This window comes from Oncorhynchus mykiss, chromosome 11 (genome assembly GCF_057628025.1).
Source record: "Oncorhynchus mykiss isolate SJ-2025 chromosome 11, ASM5762802v1, whole genome shotgun sequence".
NCBI lineage: Eukaryota > Metazoa > Chordata > Actinopteri > Salmoniformes > Salmonidae > Oncorhynchus > Oncorhynchus mykiss.
Genome location: NC_143032.1, coordinates 60,692,153 through 60,716,687, shown reverse-complemented (window position 1 = coordinate 60,716,687; position 24,535 = coordinate 60,692,153). Strand labels below are relative to the sequence as shown.

The following is a 24,535-nucleotide window of genomic DNA, read 5'->3' as shown; positions in this document are numbered from 1 at the left end:
TATTCACATCACAGATAGTCAACAATATGCCAGCTTTTTATTCAGACACTAGGAAACTCAAGTGCAGCATAGTCAAAATAAAATCTTCACATAAATACAATTTAAATATGGCCGATAGTTATATCACGTCAAAATGCCTTCAATATATTTTCTCTTACTTGGGGCCTCAGACTTGGTATAAGTTTGCTTTAATAGTTAAAATAAACATGTGAGCAATCTCTGAAGTTACACTAATACTTATTGCTAGTATAAAGCACCATAGTCTGCACAACTAAAAATGAATTCAAAAGGCACAGGATCTCTCTCAGATTGCACATTATTCTCTCCTGAATCCATCTCTCCATTGTCCCCACAAGACAACTTTGTCCTGACAATCCCTCTTGGCATGAAGCTCTTCATGTTTTTACTTGGAGACCACCAGCATGGGACATTATACACTCAGTGTATAAAACATTAGGAACACCTTCCTAATATTGAGTTGTACCCCCTTATTGCCCTCTGAATAACTTCAATGGACTGCAGGGTGTCAAGCATTCACAGGGATTTTGCCCATGTTGACTCCAGTGCTTCCCACAGTTGTAAAGTTGTCTGGATGTTCTTTGGGGCAGTGGACCATTCTTGATACACACAGGAAACTGTTGAGCATGGTAAAAACCCAGCAGCGTTGCAGTTCTTGACACACTCAAACTGATGCACCTGACACCAACTACCCTACCCCGTTCAAAAGGCAAATAAATATTTTGTCTTGTCAATTCACCCTCTGAATGGCACACATACACAATTCATGTCTCAATTGTCTCAAGGCTTAAAAATCCTTCTTTAATGTGTCTCCTCCCCTTCATCTACACTGATTGAAGTGGATTTAACAGGTGACATCAATAAGGGATTATAGATTTCAATTGGATTCACCTGGTCAGTCTGTCATGAAAGAGCAGGTGTTCCTAATGTTTTGTGCATTCAGTGTAGGTCCCTGGTTATGGATGCTTCCGTGCCTCCTGAGCCTGCTCTGCGTGCAAATAACAAATCACTTCCTCTGGTCGCCTCTTTTCTCCAGAGAAGATGCTAAACCTGGATAGGTACAATGAGAGAAATTAAGAATTTAGGTTACACCATGCAAAAAAAAAGAAAAAAAAGCCATGACAATGCTACTACTAAAATACATCAATAAAATACATTGGTTACACTTCAGATTATTCATGAAGAGTGAGTGAGAACATTGAGTTCTCAGAATGAGGACAAAAGCAGAATGAGAGCATGCATGAGGAAAAGTGCTAAACAAAAGGTTGGGGAAGTGCATAAGGTTTGCCCTGTCAGAGGGTAACATAGTTAGTCACTCCACTTTATTCAACAAATGAAGAGCTGTCAACCGTGAATATCCATGCTATGAAAAAATCCTAACTCAGACAACATGCATATGTGGATTTGTACATGTAATAGTGAGTTGCTGGATTAGTATATTGGCAAAAGAGGTGACCATTTTTAATGATTGTGGCATCTTCTATGATGAGCTGGTTCAAGGTCTACACATGATCAGCCAATAAGAATACTCCCACATCATGCACACATGATCACAAGGAAGTATTGCATTTGAGATGACAGGCGTGGAGGGGCTTTGGCACAGTGACGGTGCTTGGCTCACCAACAATGACATCACAAAAAGAGATGAAATAAATGTAAAAGTTCATACACAGGACATAAGTCGTCTGATCGGCTGTAACGTTGGATCGTCTGCAATCAACCCTGCTGCTACCATCGGCATTACTGCAGTGAATATCCTGTCCAAAGAAGTACAGATGAAGAGACATAAGCGGGAAAAAAAGTAGTCCGAGTTTTGGTGCAAAGTGACTTCTTCGCAGCACCCAGATTGGCAAAGGAGGCAAGCCACATCTAGACGAAGTAAGCTACTTAAATAATTAATAATAAACAATTTATTTATGGAGTGGTCATTTTTCTTCTCTTCACAATTATTTGTAAATTACCTTAAATACATTATTATGGTAGTTGGAAAAAGTCACAGAATGGTGCGGAAACTTTATCCGTTCAACCTGGTCCTTCTACAAATATAACATTCCCAAACAAGCATTGTGGAAATTAATTTGTCATTATTTGTTTTAGTGCTCACGCAAGCATATTGGTCAGAGACATACATATGTAAAGTTAGGTTTCCATCCAATTGTCATGCGAATATTCTAAAATCCGCATAAAAACAATTTTCCCACCAGACATGTATTTCCATCAAATGTACTTGTTGGTGATAAAAGTATTTACGTGACGATGTAGTGCACATAAATACCTTTTGCGTTTAAATTCCCATGTACCGAATAAAAAATAAAAGTTAAATGGGTTTCCATCGCATTTTCAACTGTACTGATGGTTTCTCAAACAAAATGTGTTATTTAGCGAGTCTGTGTGTACTCTGGTATTGGCACGTGCGCTCTAGCCAACAGCTCGCAGATAGTGCTCGTATTTCCTACATGAGGAGATTATCATGGACAAAAGACCAAGATTTGACAAAAGGCAGCCAAGCATCGATGATCATGTCACCAGAGTAAGACCCTCAATATTTATTGTAAAGGAGCATCAAGCTCATCACCTTGCACTTTCACTACCCTGTGAAGTTCATAATAATTTAATAACTCATCTGTATCCTAATAAACGGACTGCTCATAGTGGGAGGACCACACGTCATCGCTTGACTCCAAGTTTACTTTGATATGATAGTTATTATACCAATATTGGCGCATAAAAGCGTTTACCGACACAAAAAGATCCCACCTTGTCTATTGTATTTTGTTTTGTCGAGATTTTGGAAGTTTACAGACAATTTGTGACCATCAGGCCTGTCATAAACATTTTCTATCCAACATGTACTTCACTTACATTAAAAAGGTTGGATCAAAACCTGGTTAATAGCTAGGTTTCCACCCAATTAGAAATATTTTTATGTGAATATTCTAGAGTCCGCATGAAGATAATATGCACATTTTCCCAACAGTGGTGTTACCACCAAACTAACTTGAGGATAAAATGTACCGAATACAAATCTAAAGTTCAATATGTTTCCATTGCAATTTTCAACTCTACCGATAGTTTTGTCACAAAAACTGTTGTGTTAAATTGCAAATGTTCCTACTCTGGTCTTGGCACGTGCATTCTAGCCAACAGCTCACAGATATAGTGCAGGTAGGCTTGTCTACATGATGAGATTATTATGGATAAGAGCAAGAATATTCTTATGAACCGTTTTTCTGGGTGATTTGTGTTGTTTTATTTGTGCTTACCATGACTGTGTGTTTGTATTCTAATGTGTGTGTATATATTTACACAATATATACAAAAGTATTTTGACACTAGAGGTCGACCATTCTGATTTTAACGCAGATACCGATACCGATTATTGGAGGACAAAAAGGCAGATTTTTAAAAATGTATTTGTAATAATGACAATTACAATAATAAGTGAACACCTATTTCTACTTAATATAATACATCAATAAAAATCAATTTAGCCTCAAATAATGAAACATGTTCTATTTGGTTTAAATAATTCAAAAACACAGTGTTGGAGAAGAAAGTAAAAGTGCAATATGTGCCATGTAAAAAAGCTAACGTTTAAGTTCCTTGCTCAGAACATATGAAAGCTGGTGGTTCCTTTTAACATGAGTCTTCAATATTCCCAGGTAAGAAGTTTTAGGTTGTAGTTATTATAGGAATTATAGGACTTTTTCTCTCTATACCATTTGTATTCCATATACCTTTGACTATTGGATGTTCGTATAGGCACTTTAGTATTGCCAGTGTGACAGTATAGCTTCCGTCCCTCTCCTCACTCCTACCTGGGCTCGAACCAGGAACACATCGACAACAGCCACCCTCGAAGCAGTGTTACCCATGCAGAGCAAGGGGAACAACTACTCCAAGTCTCAGAGCAAGTGGCGTTTGAAACGCTATTAGCGCGCACCCCGCTAACAAGCTAACCATTTCACATCAGTTACACCAGCCTAATTTTGGGAGATGATAGGCTTGAAGTCATAAACAGCTCAATGCTTGAAGCATTGCGAAGAGCTGCTGGCAAAACGCACGAAGGTGCTGTTTGAATGAATGCTTACGAGCCGGCTGCTGCCTATCATCGCTCAGTCAGACTGCTCTATCAAATATCAAATCATAGACTTAATTATAACATAATAACACACAGAAATACGAGCCTTTGGTCATTAACCTCTCTGAACCACCCATCCCGGATCCGGTATAATTGTCATCATAAAAATAGTGCCCCCTAGCTTCAAGAGGTTTTAATATGGTCGAATCTGGAAACTACAGTTTCGAAAACAAAACGTTTATTATTATCGCATATACCCACCCTGACACTGCGTGCAATGAATGCAAGAGAAGTGACACAATTTCACCTGGTTAATATTGCCTGCTAACCTGGATTTATTTTAGCTAAATACGCAGGTTTAAAAATATATACTTCTGTGTTTTGATTTTAAGAAAGGCATTGATGTTTATGGTTAGGTACACGTTGGTGCAACGACAGTCCTTTTTCCGCGAATGCGCACCGCATCAATTATATGCAACGCAGGACATGCTAGATAAACTAGTAATATCATCAACCATGTGTAGTTAACTAGTGATTATGATTGATTGTTTTTTATAAGATAAGTTTAATGCTAGCTAACAACTTACCTTGGCTTCTTACTGCATTCGCGTAACAGGTAAACTCCTCGTGGAGTGCAATGAGAGGCAGGTGGTTAGAGTGTTGGACTAACGTTAGTTAACTGTAAGGTTGTAAGATTGAATCCCTGAGCTGACAAGGTAAAAATCTGTTGTTTTGTCCCTGAACAAGGCAGTTAACACACTGTTCCTGGGCAGTCATTGAAAATAAGAATGTGTTCTTAACTGACTTGCCAAGTTAAAAAAAAAGAAAAATCGTCCAAATCGGTGTCCAAAAATACAGATTTCCAATTGTTATGAAAACTTGAAATCGGCCCTAATTAATCGGCCATTACGATTAATCGGTCGACCTCTAATTGACACCCCTTCAAATGAGTGAATTCGGCCATTTCAGCCACACCCATTGCTGACAGGTGTGTAAAATCGAGCACACAGCCATGCAAACGTATGTAGACAAACGTTGGCAGTTGAATGGCCCGTACTAAAGAGCTCAGTGACTTTCAACGAGGCACCGTCATAAGATGCCACCTTTCCAACAAGTCAGTTCGTCAAATTTCTGCTAGAGCGTTCCGTCAACTGTAAGTGTTGTTATTGTCAAGTGGAAATGTCTCGGAGCAACAAAGGCTCAGCCGCAAAGTGGTTAAACCACACAAGTGAAGCCCGTAGCATGAGAAAATAATCTGTCCTCGGTTGCAACACTCACTACAGAGTTCCAAACTGCCTCTGGAAGCAACATCAGCAAAATAATTGAGTCGGGAGCTTCCTGAAATGGGTTTCCATGACCGAGCAGCCGGACACAAGTCTAAGAACACCATGCGCAATGCCAAGTGTCGGCTGGAGTGGTGTAAAGCTTGACACCATTGAACTATGGAGCAGTGGAAACGCATTCTCAGGAGTGATGAATCACGGTTCACGATGAGAGGAGAACACTACCTGCCCCAATGCATAGTGCCAACTGTACATTTTTGTGCTTTTGGTCATGTAGTGTGTGTGTATATTTTGTGTTTAATGTGTATTTTATATTGTATTATACAGGGTACATTTGGAAAATAGACCTAGGTCTCAATATGTCTTCCCTGTCAAAATAAAGGTTAAATAAAAATACCAAAAAATTGTCAAAAACGGTAGTCAAGCATCAATCATGTCACCAGAATAAGAACCTTTGATATTTACTGGAAAGGAGCAGCAAGATCACCTTGCACTTTCACCACCCTGTGAAGTTAATTTATTTAATCTGCCTGGTTTCTCGAGTCGTAGTGGGAGAACCAAAGGCATTTCCAACGCCATTTCTTGCATAATTAATTTTACAGACACAAAAAGATCCCACCATTTCGAAAGAAACAAATTATTTGTCTACATTACCATTATTTATTATGACCGAAAAGTCCTGTTTCAATCACAGCTGTCATGATGACTTTACTTGCATAAAAACTAGATGGAAACGTGGTTAGTGACAACCTTGTTTGAAAATGTCAGAGATTGTGGGAATGATAGGCTGTGCACCTATATGTGTGTGGCCTGAGCACATACCATCAAGAGAGATGGAGTGGGGTAGCTGAGGAGTTTTGGCGTAGGTCTAGTGGGCCTCAGTACTTACAGACGTTTGATTCCTGAGTCAGGCTGTTCAGTGGCTGCAGGCTGTGACTGAAGTGATGGATCCAAGTTGATACCGTATATCTCATTCTCCAACTCCTCACTGAGGCAGGGAGAAGGGATTCATTTAAAGAATGTGGACTTGTATTATGAGCAAATGCAAAAAATGAAAAGGATAAAGTGGGATGCAACATCATTAGTAAATATACAGTTGAAGTCAAAAGTTTACATACTCCTTAGCCAAATACATTTAAACTACAATTCCTGACATTTAATCCTTGTAAAGATTCCCTGTCTTAGGTCAGTTAGGATCACCACTTTATTTTAAGAATGTGAAATGTCAGAATAATAGTAGAGAGAATGATTTATTTCAGTTTTTATTTCTTTCATCACATTCCCAATGGGTCAGAAGTTTACATACACTCAATTAGTATTTGGTAGCATTGCCTTTAAATTGTTTAACTTGGGTCAAATGTTTCAGGTAGCCTTCCACAAGCTTCCCACAATAAGTTGGGTGAGTTTTGGCCCATTCCTCCTGACAGAGCTGGTGTAACTGAGTCAGGTTTGTAGGCCTCCTTGCTCGCAAACGCTTTTTCAGTTCTGCCCACAAATTTTCTATGGGATTGAGGTCAGGGCTTTGTGATGGCCACTCCAGTACCGTGACTTTGTTGTTCTTAAGCCATTTTGCCACAACTTTGGAAGTATGCCTGGGGTCATTGTCCATTTGCAAGACCCATTTGCGACCAAGCTTTAACTTCCTGACTAACGTCTTGAGATGTTGCTTCAATATATCCACTTAATTTTCTGTCCTCATGATGCCATCTATTTTGTAAAGTGCACCCGTCCCTCCTGCAGCAAAGCACCACCACAACATGATGCTGCCACCCCTGTGCTTCACGGTTGGGATGGTGTTCTTCGGCTTGCAAGCCTCCCCCTTTTTCCTCCAAACATAACAATGGTCATTATGGCCAAACATTTCTATATTTGTTTCATCAGACCAGAGAACATTTCTCCAAAAAGTACGATCTTTGTCCCCATATGCAGTGGCAAACCAGAGTCTGGCCTTTTTATGGTGGTTTTGGAGCAGCGGCTTCTTCCTTGCTGAGCGGCCTTTCAGGTTATGTCGATATAGGACTTGTTTTACAGTGGATATAGATACTTTTGTAACTGTTTCCTCCAGCATCTTCACACGGTCCTTTGCTGTTGTTCTGGGATTGATTTGCACTTTTCGCACCAAAGTACGTTCATCTCTAGGAGACAGAACGCGTCTCCTTCCTGAGCGGTATGACGGCTGTGTGGTCCCATGGTGTTTATACTTGCGTACTATTGTCTGTACAGATGAACGTGGTACCTTCAGGCATTTGGAAATTGCTCCCATGGATGAACCAGACTTGTGGAGGTCTACAATTTTTTTTCTGAGATCTTGGCTGATTTCTTTAGATTTTCCCATGATGTCAAGCAAAGAGGCACTGAGTTTGAAGGTTGGCCTTGAAATACATCCACAGGTACACCTCCAATTGAGTCATATGATGTCAATTAGCCTATCAGAAGCTTCTAAAGCCATGACATCATTTTCTGTAATTTTCCAAGCTGTTTAAAGGCAGAGTCAACTTAGTGTATGTGAACTTCAGACCCACTGGAATTGTGATACAGTGAATTATAAGTGAAATAGTCTGTCTGTAAACAATTGTTGAAAAAATGACTTGTGTCATGCACAAAGTAGATGTCCTAACCGACTTTCCAAAACTATAGTTTGTTAACAAGAAATTTGTGGAGAGGTTGAAACTTCCGACTTCAACTGTACATGTGCACTGAACAAAAATATAAATGCGAAAAATATATATTGAACAAAAATATGAATGCAACATGTAAAGTGTTGTTACCATGTTTCATGAGCTGAAATAAAAGATCCCAGAAATGTTCCATATGCACAATAAGCTTTTTTCTCAAATTTTGTGCACAAATTTGTTTTTTTCCGGTTAGTGAGCATTTATCCTTTGTTAAGATAATCCATCCACCTGACAGGTGTGGCATATCAAGAAGCTGATTAAACAGAATAACCATTACACAGGTGCACCACTGCACCTTGTGCTGGGGACAATAAAAGGCCACTTTAAATTGTGCAGTTTTGTCACATAACACAATGCCACAGATGTCTCAAGTTCAGGGATTGTGCAATTGGCATGCTGACTCTAGGAATGTTGCCAGAGAATTCAATGTTAATTTCTCTACCATAAGCCAACTCCAACGTCATTTTAAAGAATTTGGCAGTACGTCCAACCAGCCTCACAACCGCAGATCACATGTATGGTATCGTGTTGGCGAGCAGATTGCCGATGTCAAAGTTGTGAACAGAGTGCTCCATGGTGGCGGGGGGGTTATGGTTTGGGCAGGCATAAACGTTGGACAATGAACACAATTGCATTTAATCGATTGCCAATTTCAATCAACAGAGATACCGTGACGAGATACTGAGGCCCATTGTCGTACCATTCATCTACTGCCATCACCTCATGTTTCAGCATGATAGTGCATGGCCCCGTGTTGCAAGGACTTGTACACAATTCCTGGAAGCTGAAAATGATCCAGTTCTTCCATGGCCTGCATACTCAGACTGTCACCCGTTGAGCGTTTTTGGGATGCTCTGGATCGACATGTATGACAGCATGTTCCAGGTCCGGCCAATATCCAGCAACTTCGCACAGCCATTGAAGAGGAGTGGGACAACAGTCCACAATCAACAGCCTGCTCAAATCAATGCGAAGGAGATCACACTGCATGAGGCAAATGGCAGTCACACCAGATAGTGACTGGTTTTCTGATCCACGCCCCTACCTTTTTTTAAGGTATCTGTGACCAACAGATGCATATCTCTATTCCCAGTCATGTGAAATCCATAGATTAGGGTCTAATTCATTTATTTCAATTGACTGATTTCCTTATATGAACCGTAACTCAGTAAAATCTTTTAAATTATTGCATGTTGCGCTTATATTTTTGTTCAGTATAGTAATAACATAAGATTCAGTTGAAGGGGTATTAAAAAGTGATGATAAATCCCTAGTCCCTCAACTCCAGGTTATTATTTTTTTTAAATGTTTTTATTCACTTTGTTTTTTCACATAGCAGATTTCATATCATGTAACCTTTTGTAATAGATGAGCTCCTCTCTCAGCATGAACACTTGAGCTTTGAGTTCGTTCCTCTCCTTCAGGACGTCCCGTAGCTCCTCGAGGGTGAAGTGGGGCCTGTCGGACTCCTTCTGGTCCAGGACATCAGGTTCCTCCTCCTGGTCCTTGTCACACAGCGAGAGGACAGGAGGGCTCTCTTCTGACTCAAAGCACTGTGCCAGGAATTCATGGTCACTTCTGCATTCCGCCCAAAAAGAATTGTGTACGATGGAGGCTGCTGATGCTAGTACCAAGGACTGGATTTGGGAAATAGCACGGTCACTTACAGTGCTATGACAGGCTTTGTGAGCAGTGGCAATGATACTCAATGGCTAATCTACAAGGTTGACTGACCCTCCTTGGGTGGATGTCATGTTATTGTGTTCTTGTCAATAGGGAACTTAAAACCCTGTCATTTGGGTATAATCTTAACTCTATAAGGTGAAGCGTACAGATATGTAATGGTGTCTTAAAGAGAAATGTAATGGACTTGATCAGGTAGGGGGTTGTAGCTGTGGTTACCTTGGCCGATACTGGTGTAAGCACTGTCATCACAGACTTTGAGGGGGATGGTTCCTCCTCGGCTGACCTCTTCATGTCCAGCTCCCACTCTTTGCGCTCCTCCTTCAGCCTTGCCACCTCCCGACGCAGGGCCCCGAGCTCCTGCTGGCGCGCTTGGGACATAGCCTCCAGCTCAGCCTTCTGTTGGATCACTGCCTTGCCCTGTGCCTCTACCACACTGATCCTGTGTCGCAGGTCCAGGTTGATCTTCATCAGATGGTGCTGCTGCAGCTGAAGCTATAAGGGGAGGAAGGAGTCCGTTTAATCCTACCCATTTATCTGTAATGAACTGATGGAAACAGTGTCCAGATTGTTGGTGGAAGTGGTTGTCCTCCTCAGGCAAGACGAGACATCTATGTGCTGAAGCATTAGGCTACAGACAGTAGGAAGCCTAGGAGGGATGTGTTATGTAGTTCAGGGAGTGTGGAATGCTACTAGATGAAAAGAGACAAGCCTCACCGCCTCCAGGTCCTCGTTCTTGAGGTTCAGCTCATGGTCCTTATCCCGGATCTCATCCCTCTGTTTGTCTACCACCTCCTTTAGCTTCTTCATCACCTGACACTCTCTCTCTGACACATCTGTCCAAGATATACACACATACAGCCCACACAGGCATTAATACATAAACATACACTACCGTTCAGAAGTTTGGGGTCACTTTGAAATGTCCTTGTTTATGAAAGAAAAGCACATTTTTGTCCAATAAAATAACATCAAATTGATCAGAAATACAGTGTAGACATGGTTAATGAAAATGTGAAATTACCATTGTAGCTGGAAACTGCTGATTTTTAATAGAATATCTACATGGGGTACAGAGACCCATTATCAGCAACCATCACTTCTGTGTTCCAATGGCACGTTGTGTTAGCTAATCCAAGTTTATCATTTTAAAAGGCATATTGATCATTAGAAAACCCTTTTGCAGTTATGTTAGCACAGCTGACAACTGTTGTTCTAATTAAAGAAGCAATACAACTGGCCTTCTTTAGACTAGTTGAGCATCAGCATTTGTGGGTTCGATTACAGGCTCAAAATGGCCAGAAACAAATAACTTTATTCTGAAACTCATCAGTCTGTTCCTGTTCTGAGAAATGAAGGCTATTCCATGCGAAACTGAAGATCTTGTACAACGCTGGGTACTACTCCCTTCACAGAACATAGCAAACGGGCTGTAACTAGAATAGAAAGAGGATTGGGAGGCCCCGGTGCACAACTGAGCAAGGGGACAAGTACATTAGTGTCTAGTTTGAGAAAGAGACGCCTCAAGTCCTCAACTGGCAGCTTCATTAAATAGTACCAGCAAAACACAGTTCTCAACAGTGAAGAGGTGACTCCGGGATGCTGACCTTCTAGGCAGAGATCCTCTGTCCAGTGTCTGTGTTCTTTTGCCCATCTTAATCTTTTATTTTTATTGACCAGTCTGAGAAATGGCTTTTTCTTTGCAACTCTGCCTAGAAGGTCAGCATCCCGGGGTTGCTTCTTCACTATTGACTGTCACGTCTGCTCCTCCCCTCCGACGTACGACGTCGCTAGAGTACTAAATCAAATCAAATTCAAGTTACATTTATTTGTCACATACACATGGTTAGCAGATGTTAATGCAAGTGTAGCGAAATGCTTGTGCTTCTAGTTCCGACAATGCAGTAATAACCAACGAGTAATCTAACCTAACAATTCCAAAACTACTACCTTATACACACAAGTGTAAAGGGATAAAGAATATGTACATAAAGATATATGAATGAGTGATGGTACAGAACGGCATAGGCAAGATGCAGTAGATGGTATCGAGTACAGTATATACATATGAGATGAGTAATGTAGGGTATGTAAGAAAAGTGGCATAGTTTAAAGTGGCTAGTGATACATGTATTACATAAAGATGCAGTAGATGATATAGAGTACAGTATATACATATACATATGAGATGAGTAATGTAGGGTATGTAAACATTATATTAAGTATCATTGCAGAAGTGGCTAGTGATATATTTTACATCAATTTCCATCAATTCCCATTATTAAAGTGGCTGGAGTTCTGATGGCCTTGAGATAGAAGCTGTTTTTCAGTCTCTCGGTCCCTGCTTTGATGCACCTGTACTGACCTCGCCTTTTGGATGATAGCGGGGTGAACAGGCAGTGGCTCGGGTGGTTGTTGTCCTTGATGATCTTTATGGCCTTCCTGTGACATCGGGTGGTGTAGGTGTCCTGGAGGGCAGGTAGTTTGCCCCCGGTGATGCGTTGTGCAGACCTCACTACCCTCTGGAGAGCCTTACGGTTGTGGGCGGAGCAGCTTTCCTGAAGTCCATAATCATCTCCTTAGTTTTGTTGACGTTGAGTGTGAGGTTATTTTCCTGACACCACACTCCGAGGGCCCTCACCTCCTCCCTGTAGGCCGTCTCATCGTTGTTGGTAATCAAGCCTACCACTGTAGTGTCGTCCGCAAACTTTATGATTGAGTTGGAGGCGTGTATGGCCACGCAGTGGTGGGTGAACAGGGAGTACAGGAGAGGGCTCAGAACGCACCCTTGTGGGGCCCCAGTGTTGAGGGTCAGCGGGGTGAAGATGTTGCTACCTACCCTCACCACCTGGGGGCGGCCCGTCAGGAAGTCCAGTACCCAGTTGCACAGGGCGGGGTCGAGACCCAGGGTCTCGAGCTTGATGACGAGTTTGGAGGGTACTATGGTGTTAAATGCTGAGCTGTAGTCGATGAACAGCATTCTCACATAGGTATTCCTCTTGTCCAGATGGATTAGGGCAATGTGCAGTGTGGTTGAGATTGCATCGTCTGTGGACCTATTTGGGCGGTAAGCAAATTGGAGTGGGTCTAGGGTGTCAGGTAGGGTGGAGGTGATATGGTGCTTGACTAGTCTCTCAAAGCACTTCATGATGACGGAAGTGAGTGCTACGGGGCGGTAGTCGTTTAGCTCAGTTACCTTAGCTTTCTTGGGAACAGGGACAATGGTGGCCCTCTTGAAGCATGTGGGAACAGCAGACTGGGATAAAGATTGATTGAATATGTCCGTAAACACACCAGCCAGCTGGTCTGCGCCTGGTCTGCGCATGCTCTGAGGACGCGGCTGGGGATGCCGTCTGGGCCTGCAGCCTTGCGAGGGTTAACACGTTTAAATGTTTTACTCACGTTGACTGCAGTGAAGGAGAGTCCGCATGTTTTGGTTGCGGGCCGTGTCAGTGGCACTGTATTGTCCTCAAAGCGGGCAAAAAAGTTATTTAGTCTGCCTGGGAGCAAGACATCCTGGTCCGTGACGGGGCTGGTTTTCTTTTTGTAATCCGTGATTGACTGTAGACCCTGCCACATACCTCGTGTCTGAGCCGTTGAATTGCGACTCTACTTTGTCTCTATACTGACGCTTAGCTTGTTTGATTGCCTTGCGGAGGGAATAGCTACACTGTTTGTATTCGGTCATGTTTCCGGTCACCTTGCCCTGGTTAAAAGCAGTGGTTCGCGCTTTCAGTTTCACGCTTGGGAATGTTTTAATCGTTGCTATGGGAACGACATCTTCAATGCACTTTCTAATGAACTCGCTCACCGAATCAGCGTATTCGTCAATGTTGTTGTTGGACGCAGTGCGGAACATATCCCAGTCCACGTGATGGAAGCAGTCTTGAAGTGTGGAATCAGATTGGTCGGACCAGCGTTGAACAGACCTGAGCGCGGGAGCTTCTTGTTTTAGCTTCTGTCTGTAGGCAGGGAGCAACAAAATGGAGTCGTGGTCAGCTTTTCTGAAAGGAGGGCGGGGGAGGGCCTTATATGCGTCGCTGAAGTTAGAATAGCAATGATCCAAGGTTTTACCAGCCCTGGTTGTGCAATCGATATGCTGATACAATTTAGGGAGTCTTGTTTTCAGATTAGCCTTGTTAAAATCCCCAGCTACAATGAATGCAGCCTCAGGATATGTGGTTTCCAGTTTGCAAAGAGCCAAATAAAGTTTGTTCAGAGCCATCGATGTGTCTGCTTGGGGGGGAATATATACGGCTGTGATTATAATCGAAGAGAATTCCCTTGGTAGATAATGTGGTCGACATTTGATTGTGAGGAATTCTAAATCAGGTGAACAGAAGGACTTGAGTTCCTGTATGTTGTTGTGACCACACCACGTCTCGTTAACCATAAGGCATACGCCCCCGCCCTTCTTACCAGAAAGATGTTTGTTTCTGTCGGCGCGATGCGTGAAGAAACCAGCTGGCTGCACCGAAGCTTAACACCCCAGCCATCCTACAATCTAAGCTAGATGCCCTCAATCTCACACAAATTATCAAGGAACCTACCAGATACAACCCTAAATGTGTAAACACGGGAGACCTCATAGATATCATCCTGATCAACTTGCCCTCTGAATACACCTCTGCGGTCTTCATTGCCTGTGTCCGTAATGGGTCCGCGGTCAAACGACCACCCCTCATTACTGTCAAACGCTCCCTAAAACACTTCAGCGAGCAGGCCTTTCTAAATCGACCTGGCCCGGGTACCCTGGAAGGATTTTTACCTCATTCCGTCTGTAGAGGATGCCTGGTTATTCTCTAAAAGTGCTTCCTCACCATCTTAAATAAGCATGCCCCATTCAAACAATGTAAAAATAAGAACAAATATAGCCCTTGATTCACTCCACACTTGCCTGCCCATGACCAGCACAAAAACATCCTGTGGGGCATTCTGCATTAGCATCGAATAGCCCCCACAATATGCAACTTTTCAGGGAAGTTAGGAACCAATGTACACAAGCAGTTAGGAAAGCAAAGGCTAGCTTTTTCAAACAGAAATTTGCATCCTGTAGCACAAACTCCAAAAGGTTCTGGGAACTGTAAAGTCCATGGAGAATAACAGCACCTCCTCCCAGCTGCCCACTGCACTGAAGCTAGGAAACACTGTCACCACCGATAAATCTACGATAATCAAGAATGTCAATAATCATTTTTCTACGGCTGGCCATGCTTTCCACCTGGCTACCCCTACCCCGGTCAACAGCTCTGCACCCCCCACAGCAACTTGCCCAAGCCTCCCCATTTCTCCTTCACCCAAAACCAGATAGCTGATGTTCTGAAAGAGTTGCAAAATCTGGACCCCTACAAATCAGCTGGGCAAGACTAGTCCATCTCTTTCTAAAATGATCCGCCACAATTGTTGCAACCCCTATTACTAGCCTGTTCAACCTCTGTTTCGTATCGTCTGAGATCCCTAAAGATTGAAAAGCGGCCGCGGTCATCCCCCTCTTCAAAGGGGGAGACACTCTAGATCCAAACTGTTAGACCTATATCCATACTGCCCTGCCTTTCTAAAGTCTTAGAATGCCAAATTAACAAAACAGATCACCGACCATTTTGAATCCCACCGTACCTTCTCCACTATGCAATCTGGTTTCTGAGCTGGTCATGGGTTCACCTAAGCCACGCTCAAGGTCCTAAACGACATCATAACCGCCATAGATAAAAGACAGTACTGTGCACCCGTCTTCATCGATCTGGACAAAGCTTTCGACTCTGTCAATCAACGCAATCTTATAGGCAGACTCAATAGCCTTAGTTTATCTAATGACTGCCTCGCCTGGTTCACCAACTACTTCTCAGAGTTCAGTGTGTCAAATTGGAGTGTCAAACTGTGTCAAACTGTTATCTGGACCTCTGGCAGTCTCTATGGGGGTGCCACAAGGTTCAATTCTCAGGCCTACTCTTTTCTCTGTATACATCAATGATGTCGCTCTTTCTGCTGGTGATTCTCTGATCCACCTATATGCAGACGACACCATTCTGTATACTTCTGGCCCTTCTTTGGACATTGTGTTAACAAACGTCCAGATGAGCTTCAATGCCATACAACACTCCTTCCATGGCCTCCAACTGCTCTTAAATGCAAGTAAAACTAAATGCATGCTCTTCAACCGATCGCTGCTCGCACCCGTCTGCCCGTCTAGCATCACTACTCTGGACGGATCTGATTTTGAATATGTGGACAACTACAAATATCTAGGTGTCTGGTTAGACTGTAAACTCTCCTTCCAGACTCACATTAAGCATCTTCAATCCAAAATTAAATCTAGAATCGGCTCCTATTCTGCAACAAAGCATCCTTCACTCATGCTGCCAAGCATACCCTGGTAAAACTGACTATCCTACCGATCCTTGACTTCGGTGATGTCATTTACAAAGTAGCCTCCAACACTCTACTCAGCAAATTGGATGTAGTCTATCACAGTGGCATCTGTTTTGTCACCAAAGCCCCATATACTACCCACCACTGCGACCTGTATGCTCTCGTTGGCTGGCCCTCACTTCATATTCATCCCCAAACCCACTGGCTCCAGGTCATCTATAAGTCTTTGCTAGGTAAAGCCCTGCCCTTTGTCAGCTCACTGGTCACCATAGCAGCACCCACCCGTAGCACGTGCTCCAGCAGGTATATCTCACTGGTCATCCCCAAAGCCAACTCGTCCTTTGGCCGCCTTTCCTTCCAGTTCTCTGCTGCCAATGACTGGAACGAATTGCAAAAATCCCTGAAGCTGGAGACTTACATCTCCCTCACTAACTATCATTAGTGGTCAGAGCAGCTTACCGATCATTGCACCTGTACACAGCCCATCTGTAAATAGCCCACCCAACTACCTCATCCCCATATTGTTTTTTTTTTTTTTTTTTGCTCCTTTGCACCCCAGTATCTCAACTTGCACATTCATCTCCTGCACATCTATCACTATATTGTTTAATGCTAAATTGTAATTATTTTGCCACTATGGCCTATTTAATCTTAATCTTATTACATTTGCACACACTGAATATAGATTTTTCTATTGTGTTATTGACTGTACATTTGTTTATTCCATGTGTAACTCTGTGTTGTTGTTTGTGTCACACTGATTTGCTTTATCTTGGCCAGGTCGCAATTGTAAATGAGAACTTGTTCTCAACTGGCCAACCTGATTAAATAAAGGTGAAAAAATAAAAAAATTAAATGGATGATCGAGAAATGTGACATATCATACTAAATTCTGCCCCTGAGCAAGGCAGTTAACCTACTGTTCCCCGGGCGCCTAAGACGTGGATGTCGATTAAGGCAGCCCCCAGCACCTCTCTGATTCAGAGGGTTAAATGCGGAAGACACATTTCAGTTGAATGCATTCAGTTGTACAACTGACTAGGAGTCTCAGATTTACTTAAAGAATAATACGAAATGCTCTGAGACCACGTTGCTGCTAAATACCACTCTGTGCTGCACATACCCTCCTGTCTCTGTAGGTCCTCAGTCACAGGTGAGTCTTTTAGGGACAGGCTCTTCCGAAGGCTCTTATTCTCCACCTGCAGTTGTGTGATCTGAGACAGCAGGTCTTGGGCCTCCCCTCTCCACACGTCTTCCACCAGCTCCAACTCCTGGGGGATGCGTCAACCGCACGCACGCACACACACACAGACACAGTTGAAGTTGGAAGTTTACATAAACCTTAGCCAAATACATTTAAACTCAGTTATTCACAATTCCTGACATTTAATCCTAGTAAAAATTCCCCGTCTTAGTTAGGATCACTACTTTATTTTAAGAAATGTCAGAATAATAGTAGAGAGTGATTTATTTCAGATTTGATTTCTTTCATCACATTCCCAGTGGGTCAGAGGTTTACATACACTCAATTAGTATTTGGTAGCATTGCCTTTAAAATGTTTAACTTGGGTCAACGTGTCGGGTAGCCTTCCACAAGCTTCCCACAATAAATTGGGTGAATTTTGGCCCATTCCTCCTGACAGAGCTGGTCTACCTGAGTGTACCTGGGGTCATTGTCCATTTGGAAGACCCATTTGCGACCAAGCTTTAACTTCCTGATTGATGTCTTGAGATGCTGCTTCAATATATCCACATCATTTTCCATCATGATGCCATCTATTTTGTGAAGTGCACCAGTCCCTCCTGCAGCAAAGCACCCCCACAACATGATGCTGCCACCCCCGTGCTTCACGGTTGGGATGGGTGTTCTTCGGGTTGCAAGCCTCCCCCTTTTTCCTCCAAACATAACGATGGCCATTATGGCCAAACAGTTCTATTTTTGTTTCATCGGACCAGAGAACATTTCTCCAAAAAGTACGATCTTTGTCCCCATGTGCAGTTGCAAACGAGTCTGGCTTTTTTTATGGCGGTTTTGGTGTAGTGGCTTCTTCCTTGCTGAGCGGCCTTTCAGGTTATGTCGATATAGGACTCGTTTTACTGTGGATATAGATACTTTTGTACCTGTTTCCTCCAGCATCTTCACACGGTCCTTTGCTGTTGTTCTGGGATTGATTTGCACTTTTCGCACCTAAGTTTGTTTGTCTCTAGGAGACAGAACGAGTCTCCTTCCTTAGCGGTCCCATGGTGTTTATACTTGCGTACTATTGTTTGTACAGATGAAAGTGGTACCTTCAGGCATTTGGAAATTGCTCCCAAGGATGAACTAGACATGTGGAGGTCTACAATTATTTTCTGAGGTCTTGCCTATTTCTTTTGATTTTCCCATGATGTCAAGCAAAGAGGCACTGAGTTTGAAGGTAGGCCTTGAAATACATCCACAGGTACACCTCCAATTGACTCAAATGATGTCAATTAGCTTATGAGAAGCTTTTAAAGCCATGACATAATTTTCTGGAATTTTCCAAGCTGTTTAAAGGCACAGTCAACTTAGTGTATGTAAAATTCTGACCCACTGGAATTGTGATACAGTGAATTATAAGTGAAATAATCTGTCTGTAAACAATAGTTGGAAAAATGACGTGTGTCATGCACAAAGTAGATGTCCTAACCGACTTGCCAAAACTATAGTTTGTTAACAAGAAATTTGTGGAGTGGTTGAAAAACGAGTTTTAATGACTCCAAGCTAAGTGTATATAAACTTCTGACTTCAACTGTCCATACATAAATGCATACACAAAGGTATAGCATCTTTAACTTTTTAATTCTGCATAATTGCACATAAAACAAAGGTGTCGTTGATTAAATGCCAAGCTAAAAAGACTGGTTGAAAAAGATGGCGGACAAATGAAGAGGTCTTACTCAGGCCGTTTACCATTGAAAAAAATTGTTAACAGTTGTGGTCAACTTAAGTGGTGGCTCTCCCATAGACGCCAATGCGTCTCTTCGTGCAAGGAAACGATGCATCACCAAACAAGAGCATGGATTCATGGCCAGGCTAAATCAAATGGCGGACTACAACATGGTGGCTTATATGAATGAAAGGCTGATGACACAAGTAGCTCAACTATCCAACAGCAGCAGCTACAACAGAGTGCTTCAACGCCTGCACTGGAACGAGCGATGGGCGTTATCCAGCAAGACAGAATGAGCTATCCGTAAATTGTATGGAAGTTATCTTAGCATTCTCATATATGTTACATGAAATAGGTGTGAATATCATGCATAAACTTAATTTAATGTTTTTTCTTTGTCATGGCTCAGGAAGTCTGCACAACGCCTGTGTACTGGGTCTCCTGATCAGTCAGCTGAGATTAAGGTGCATAGATGAAGAGTGGAGCAGATTTTGAAGGTGAGTAGTCTCATAAAGACATAGATGGACTGACTGTAACATAATTCTACATCTTACAATTTTCTCAAGGATTTTGATGCATATAACCATTGCTAATACACCACTCTCCTTCCGCCTCTCCTTCCAGTTCTCTGCTGCCAATGACTGGAACGAACTACAAATATCTCTGAAACTGGAAACACTTATCTTCCTCACTAGCTTTAAGCACCAGCTGTCAGAGCAGCTCACAGATTACTGCACCTGTACATAGCCCATCTATAATTTAGCCCAAACAACTACCTCTTTCCCTACTATATTTATTTTGCTCCTATGCACCCTATTATTTTTATTTCTACTTTGCATTCTTCCACTGAAAATCTACCATTCCTGTGTTTTACTTGCTATATTGTATTTACTTTGCCACCATGGCCTTTTTTTTTTGCCTTTACCTCCCTTATCTCACCTTATTTGCTCACATCGTATATAGACTTGTTTCTACTGTATTATTGACTGTATGTTTGTTTTACTCCATGTGTAACTCTGTGTTGTTGTATGTGTTCAACTGCTTTGCTTTATCTTGGCCATGTCGCAATTGTAAATGAGAACTTGTTCTCAACTTGCCTACCTGGTTAATTAAAGGTGAAATATATATATATTTTTAAACACTGACTCCTCAGATGCAAGTTGAGACTGGTTCCACAGCTTTTAGTGATTGCTTCTTCAGCTTTTTGCTGTTGTTGAGATTCCAGGGTTCAAGACTGTTTCTTTATTGAGTAGAATAACTTATTGTCTTCTGTAATTTCATAGGCTCTGGCCAGTCGGTCAAAAGAACTCTCTGCTAAAGAGGAGCAGCGATTTGTGGGGGCAGCTGAAGACATGATGTCTGATGTGGAGACAGACCCAGATCTTTTCAAACTTCTCCACCCTGACACTACCCTGAGTTTGAGGACCTGATTGCATCAGCAGACCAGAGAAGGGCCAAGCGTGCTTATGGGGACAAAAAATCTCCATCAGAATGAAAACCGGAGCAACAGTCCACGTCCACCGCAGCCCTACCCAAAACATCTGATTGTACAATAAACCGTAATCAACTGCAAATCAAATTCTATTTGCCACATGCGCTGAATACAACAGGTATTGCATCATCACCTTACAGTGAAATGCTTACTTACAAATCCTTAACTAACAATGCTTTAAATATGATTTTAGGGCCTTCCTCTGACACTGCCTGGTATAGAGGTCCTGGATGGCAGGAAGCTTGGCCCCAGTGATGTACTGGTCCGTACATACTACCTACCCTCTGTAGTGCACCTCGGCCCCCTCAGGAGGCTGAAAAGATTTGTCTCTGGCCCTCAGTTCTACAGCTGCACCGTTGAGAGCATTTTGACTGGCTGCATCACCGCTTGACAGGCAACTACAAGGCACCCGACCACAAGGCGCTACAAAGGGTGGCGAGTATGGCCCAGTACTTTACTGGAGCCGAGCTCCATGCCATCCAGGACCTCTATACCAGGCGGTGTTAGAGGAAAGCCCCAAAATAATTCTGACTGCAGCCACCCAAGCCATAGACTGTACTCTCTGCTACTGCACATAAAGTGGTACCAGTGCACCAAGACTAGAACCAACAGGACCCTGAACAGCTTCTAGCCCCAAGCCTTAAGTCTACTAAACAAGGCTGCTAAATAGCTAATCAAATGGCTACGCGGACTACCTGCAACTCTCTTGTTCTGACTCCATGCACACACACACACTTAACACGCACACACATGCATATGTAACAGTACAAATTTAGACCGTCCCTCGCCCATACCCGGGCGCGAACCAGGGACCTTCTGCACACATCAACAGTCACCCTCGAAGCATCGTTACCCATCGCTCCACAAAAGCCGCGGCCCTTGCAGAGCAAGGGGAACTACTACTTCAAGGTCTCAGAGCAAGTGACGTCACTGATTGAAACGCTATTTAGCGCCCACGCTAACTAAGCTAGCCGTTTCACATCCGTTACACATACTGACGCCACTCACACGCACAAGCTTTCAATTACCACATATACTGCTGCTGTTAATCTATCCTTTTGCCTTGTCACGTCACCCCTACTACATGTACATACTAGCTACCTCAATTACCTCGTACCCCTGCATCGACTTGATACTGGTACTCCCTGTATATAGCCATGTTATTTCTACTCATTATTGTTATTCGTGTCACTATTTCTTTTTTTAACTCTGCATTTTTGGTAAAGGACCAGTAAGCATTTAACTGTTAGTCTACACCAGTTGTTTACGAAGTATGTGACAAATCAAACTTATTTTATTTGACCAGACTTTAAGAACTCTTCACACCTGTTTCTCAAAACTTTTTGCACCGACCCACCGTTACATAAACACACACGGAACATTACCCCCTTATCCTTTCTTCCCTTTATATCGTTTATGGTGATACATGTATTGATATTGTGTATTTGTTTTTTATAAAATGTGTATTGCACTGTTAGTGCTTGCAATTTATTCGGTGTATATTTTCTTTTTTACTTTTGTCTTATGTTGTACACTTTATGTATGGAGTCTGACAAGAGGGTGGGGGCTGTAACAACCTTACCCAACTGTCGGTGGAGAAAAAAGCTTTTGAGTGTTCAGATTAAACATCTACATTCTCCCGACTGGCATGGAAGTGGTTAGTCTTTAGAGTAGTAAGGATAATTAAGAGTCTGAAACCAGGGTATTTGGTGCAGTGGGGCTCCAGCATGTGTAAAACATTTCTTACGTAACTTTTGTCAACATGCTCTTGCGCAATGTGACACCGAGTGTCAGATAGCAGAGGAATGTCATGAAAAGACCATACTTGGTGTAGTAGGCTACTCTTCGTGTTGCACACGTGAGCTAAATATTTCGGTAAACACACCTTTTGATGTAGCTGCTCTTTCTTCAATCTGTCATTCCGTTCCATTCGCAACCTGTCCAGCTCACGCCGTAGCTCCTCCGTCTCTGGGTTGATATTGTTTCGGGTGACCAGCACCTCTAGAACTTCCAGAACCCGGACCACTTTGGGCATTAGCCGCAGTGAAGCCTCGCACCCAAACTGATCGATAATGCGTTCAAACTCTTGTCCCACAACCGCGGCAATGTCATAGACGTCCATAACGGTTAACTCCGTAGCGTTTTTGTCCAGGGGTGTTCCGAAGTCTTCCATGTCTGTTTCTCCCCTCCGAAATCAACAAGGACAGTTATTGTGTAACGTTTGTAGTACGATCTAGGCCTACTTCTTATAGCTATTCTTTCCGATATTTTTACAACTCTTTGAATGTAGGCCTAATTCTCAACTTCCAGATTCCCCAGAGTGCAATCCAATACCTATCACGAACTACGAACGTTCTGTGTAGCCCACTGCGCATGTCAAGTTATTCTTGGTTCTCCTGCTGAAGTGTACTTGTGTGACTGGCACTTTCAGGTCATTAAGTTGTTCTTCTTTCTATCCTCTCTGAATTAATCGTTCTTGTCCAATGTTAATATGAAAAAAATATAAACGCAACATGCAACAATTTCAAAGATTTTATTGAGTTACAGTTCATATAAGGAAATTAGTCAATTGAAATAAATGCATTAGGCCCTTATCTATGAATTTTACATGACTGGGAATACAGATATGCATCTGTTGGTGACAGATACCTTTTAAAAAAAGGTAGGGCGTGGATCAGAAAACCAGTCAGTATCTGGTGTAACCACCTTTTGCCTCATGCAGGACAACACATCTCTTTCGCATAGTTGATCAGACTGTTGATTGGGGCCTGTGGAATGTTGTCACGCTCCTCTTCAATGGCTGTGCAAAGTTGCTGGATATTAGCAGGAACTGGAACAAGTTGTCATATGTCGATCCAGAGCATCCCAAACATGCTCAACGGGTGACATTTATGGTGAGTATGCAGGCCTTGGAAGAACTGATACATTTTCAGCTTCCAGGAATTGTGTATAGATCCTTGCGACACGGGGCCGTGCATTATCATGCTGAAATATGAAGGTGTGGCGGTGGATGAACGGCACAACAATGTGCCTCAGGATCTCGTCACAGTATCTCTGTGCATTCAAATGCAATTGTGTTCGTTGTCCATAGCTTATATCTGCCCATACCATAACCCCACCACGACCATGGGGCACTCGGTTCACAACGTTGACATCAATAAACTGCTCGACCTTATGACACCTTGCACGCTACACTGTCTGCCATCTGCCCGGTACAGTTGAAACCGGGATTCATCCGTGAAGAGCGCTCTTCTCCAGCGTGCCAGTGGCCATCGAAGGTGAGCATTTGGCAACTGAAGTCGGTCACGACTTTGAACTGCAGTCAGATCAAGACCCTGGTGAGGACGACAAGCACGCAGATGAGCTTCCCTGAGATGGCAAACCCAGTTTTATCAGCTGTCCGGATGGTTGGTCTCAGACAATCCTGCAGGTGAAGAAGCTGGATGTGGAGGTCCTGGGCTGGCGTGGTCTGCGGTTGTGTAGCTGGTCAAACATACTGGCAAATTCTCTAAAATGACATTGGAGGCAGCAGATGGTAGAGAAATACAATTGGTGAACATTTCTGCAGTCAGCATGTCAATTTCAAACTCTCAAAACTAGAGAGGTCTGTGGCATTGGGTTGTATAACAAAACTGCAAATTTTAGAGTTGCCTTTTCTTGTCCCCAGCACATGGTGCACCTGTGTAATGATCATGTCATTTAATCAGCTTCTTGATATACCACACTTGTCAGGTGAATAAATGCTCACTAACAGGGATGTAAACAAATGTATGCATACAATGAGAGATAAGCTTTGTGCTTATGGAACATTTCTGGGATCTTTTATTTCAGCTAATGAAACATAGGACCAAGACTTTACATGTTGCATTCATATTTTTGTTCAATATATATTTTTTCTGTTTACCATTTTCAAACATCCTCAAAGGCTGTGTCAGTGTTTTAGACTATATGATGCCCCCCCCCCCCCCTCCCCCTCCCCCTCCCTATATATGCCTAGTCCCAGTAAACAATTCCAGGGTCAA

General features: G+C 42.7%; 1 protein-coding gene across 7 annotated transcripts; it reads right to left on the bottom strand.

Annotated features, from left to right (window-relative positions):
* Nucleotides 1-20: 20 nt before the first annotated feature.
* On the bottom strand, nucleotides 21-22,960 carry LOC110536067 (RILP-like protein 1). Of its 7 annotated transcripts, none has more exons than XM_021621598.3 (8): nucleotides 22,399-22,960; nucleotides 17,233-17,380; nucleotides 10,458-10,576; nucleotides 9,960-10,235; nucleotides 9,414-9,694; nucleotides 6,272-6,370; nucleotides 1,688-1,775; nucleotides 21-1,068 (listed from the first exon to the last, which is right to left on the bottom strand). In XM_021621598.3, exons 1-8 carry the CDS (start codon nucleotides 22,684-22,686, stop codon nucleotides 1,063-1,065), a joined length of 1,305 nt encoding a protein of 434 aa, XP_021477273.3. In that variant the 5' UTR covers nucleotides 22,687-22,960; the 3' UTR covers nucleotides 21-1,062. The 7 variants fall into 7 exon arrangements, 5 of the variants coding, with proteins under 5 accessions (XP_021477273.3, XP_090046830.1, XP_021477275.3 ...); XM_090190704.1 differs by having other exon boundaries at nucleotides 9,414-9,610; XR_016484623.1 differs by lacking the exon at nucleotides 9,414-9,694.
* Between the last annotated feature and the right edge of the window lie 1,575 nt (nucleotides 22,961-24,535).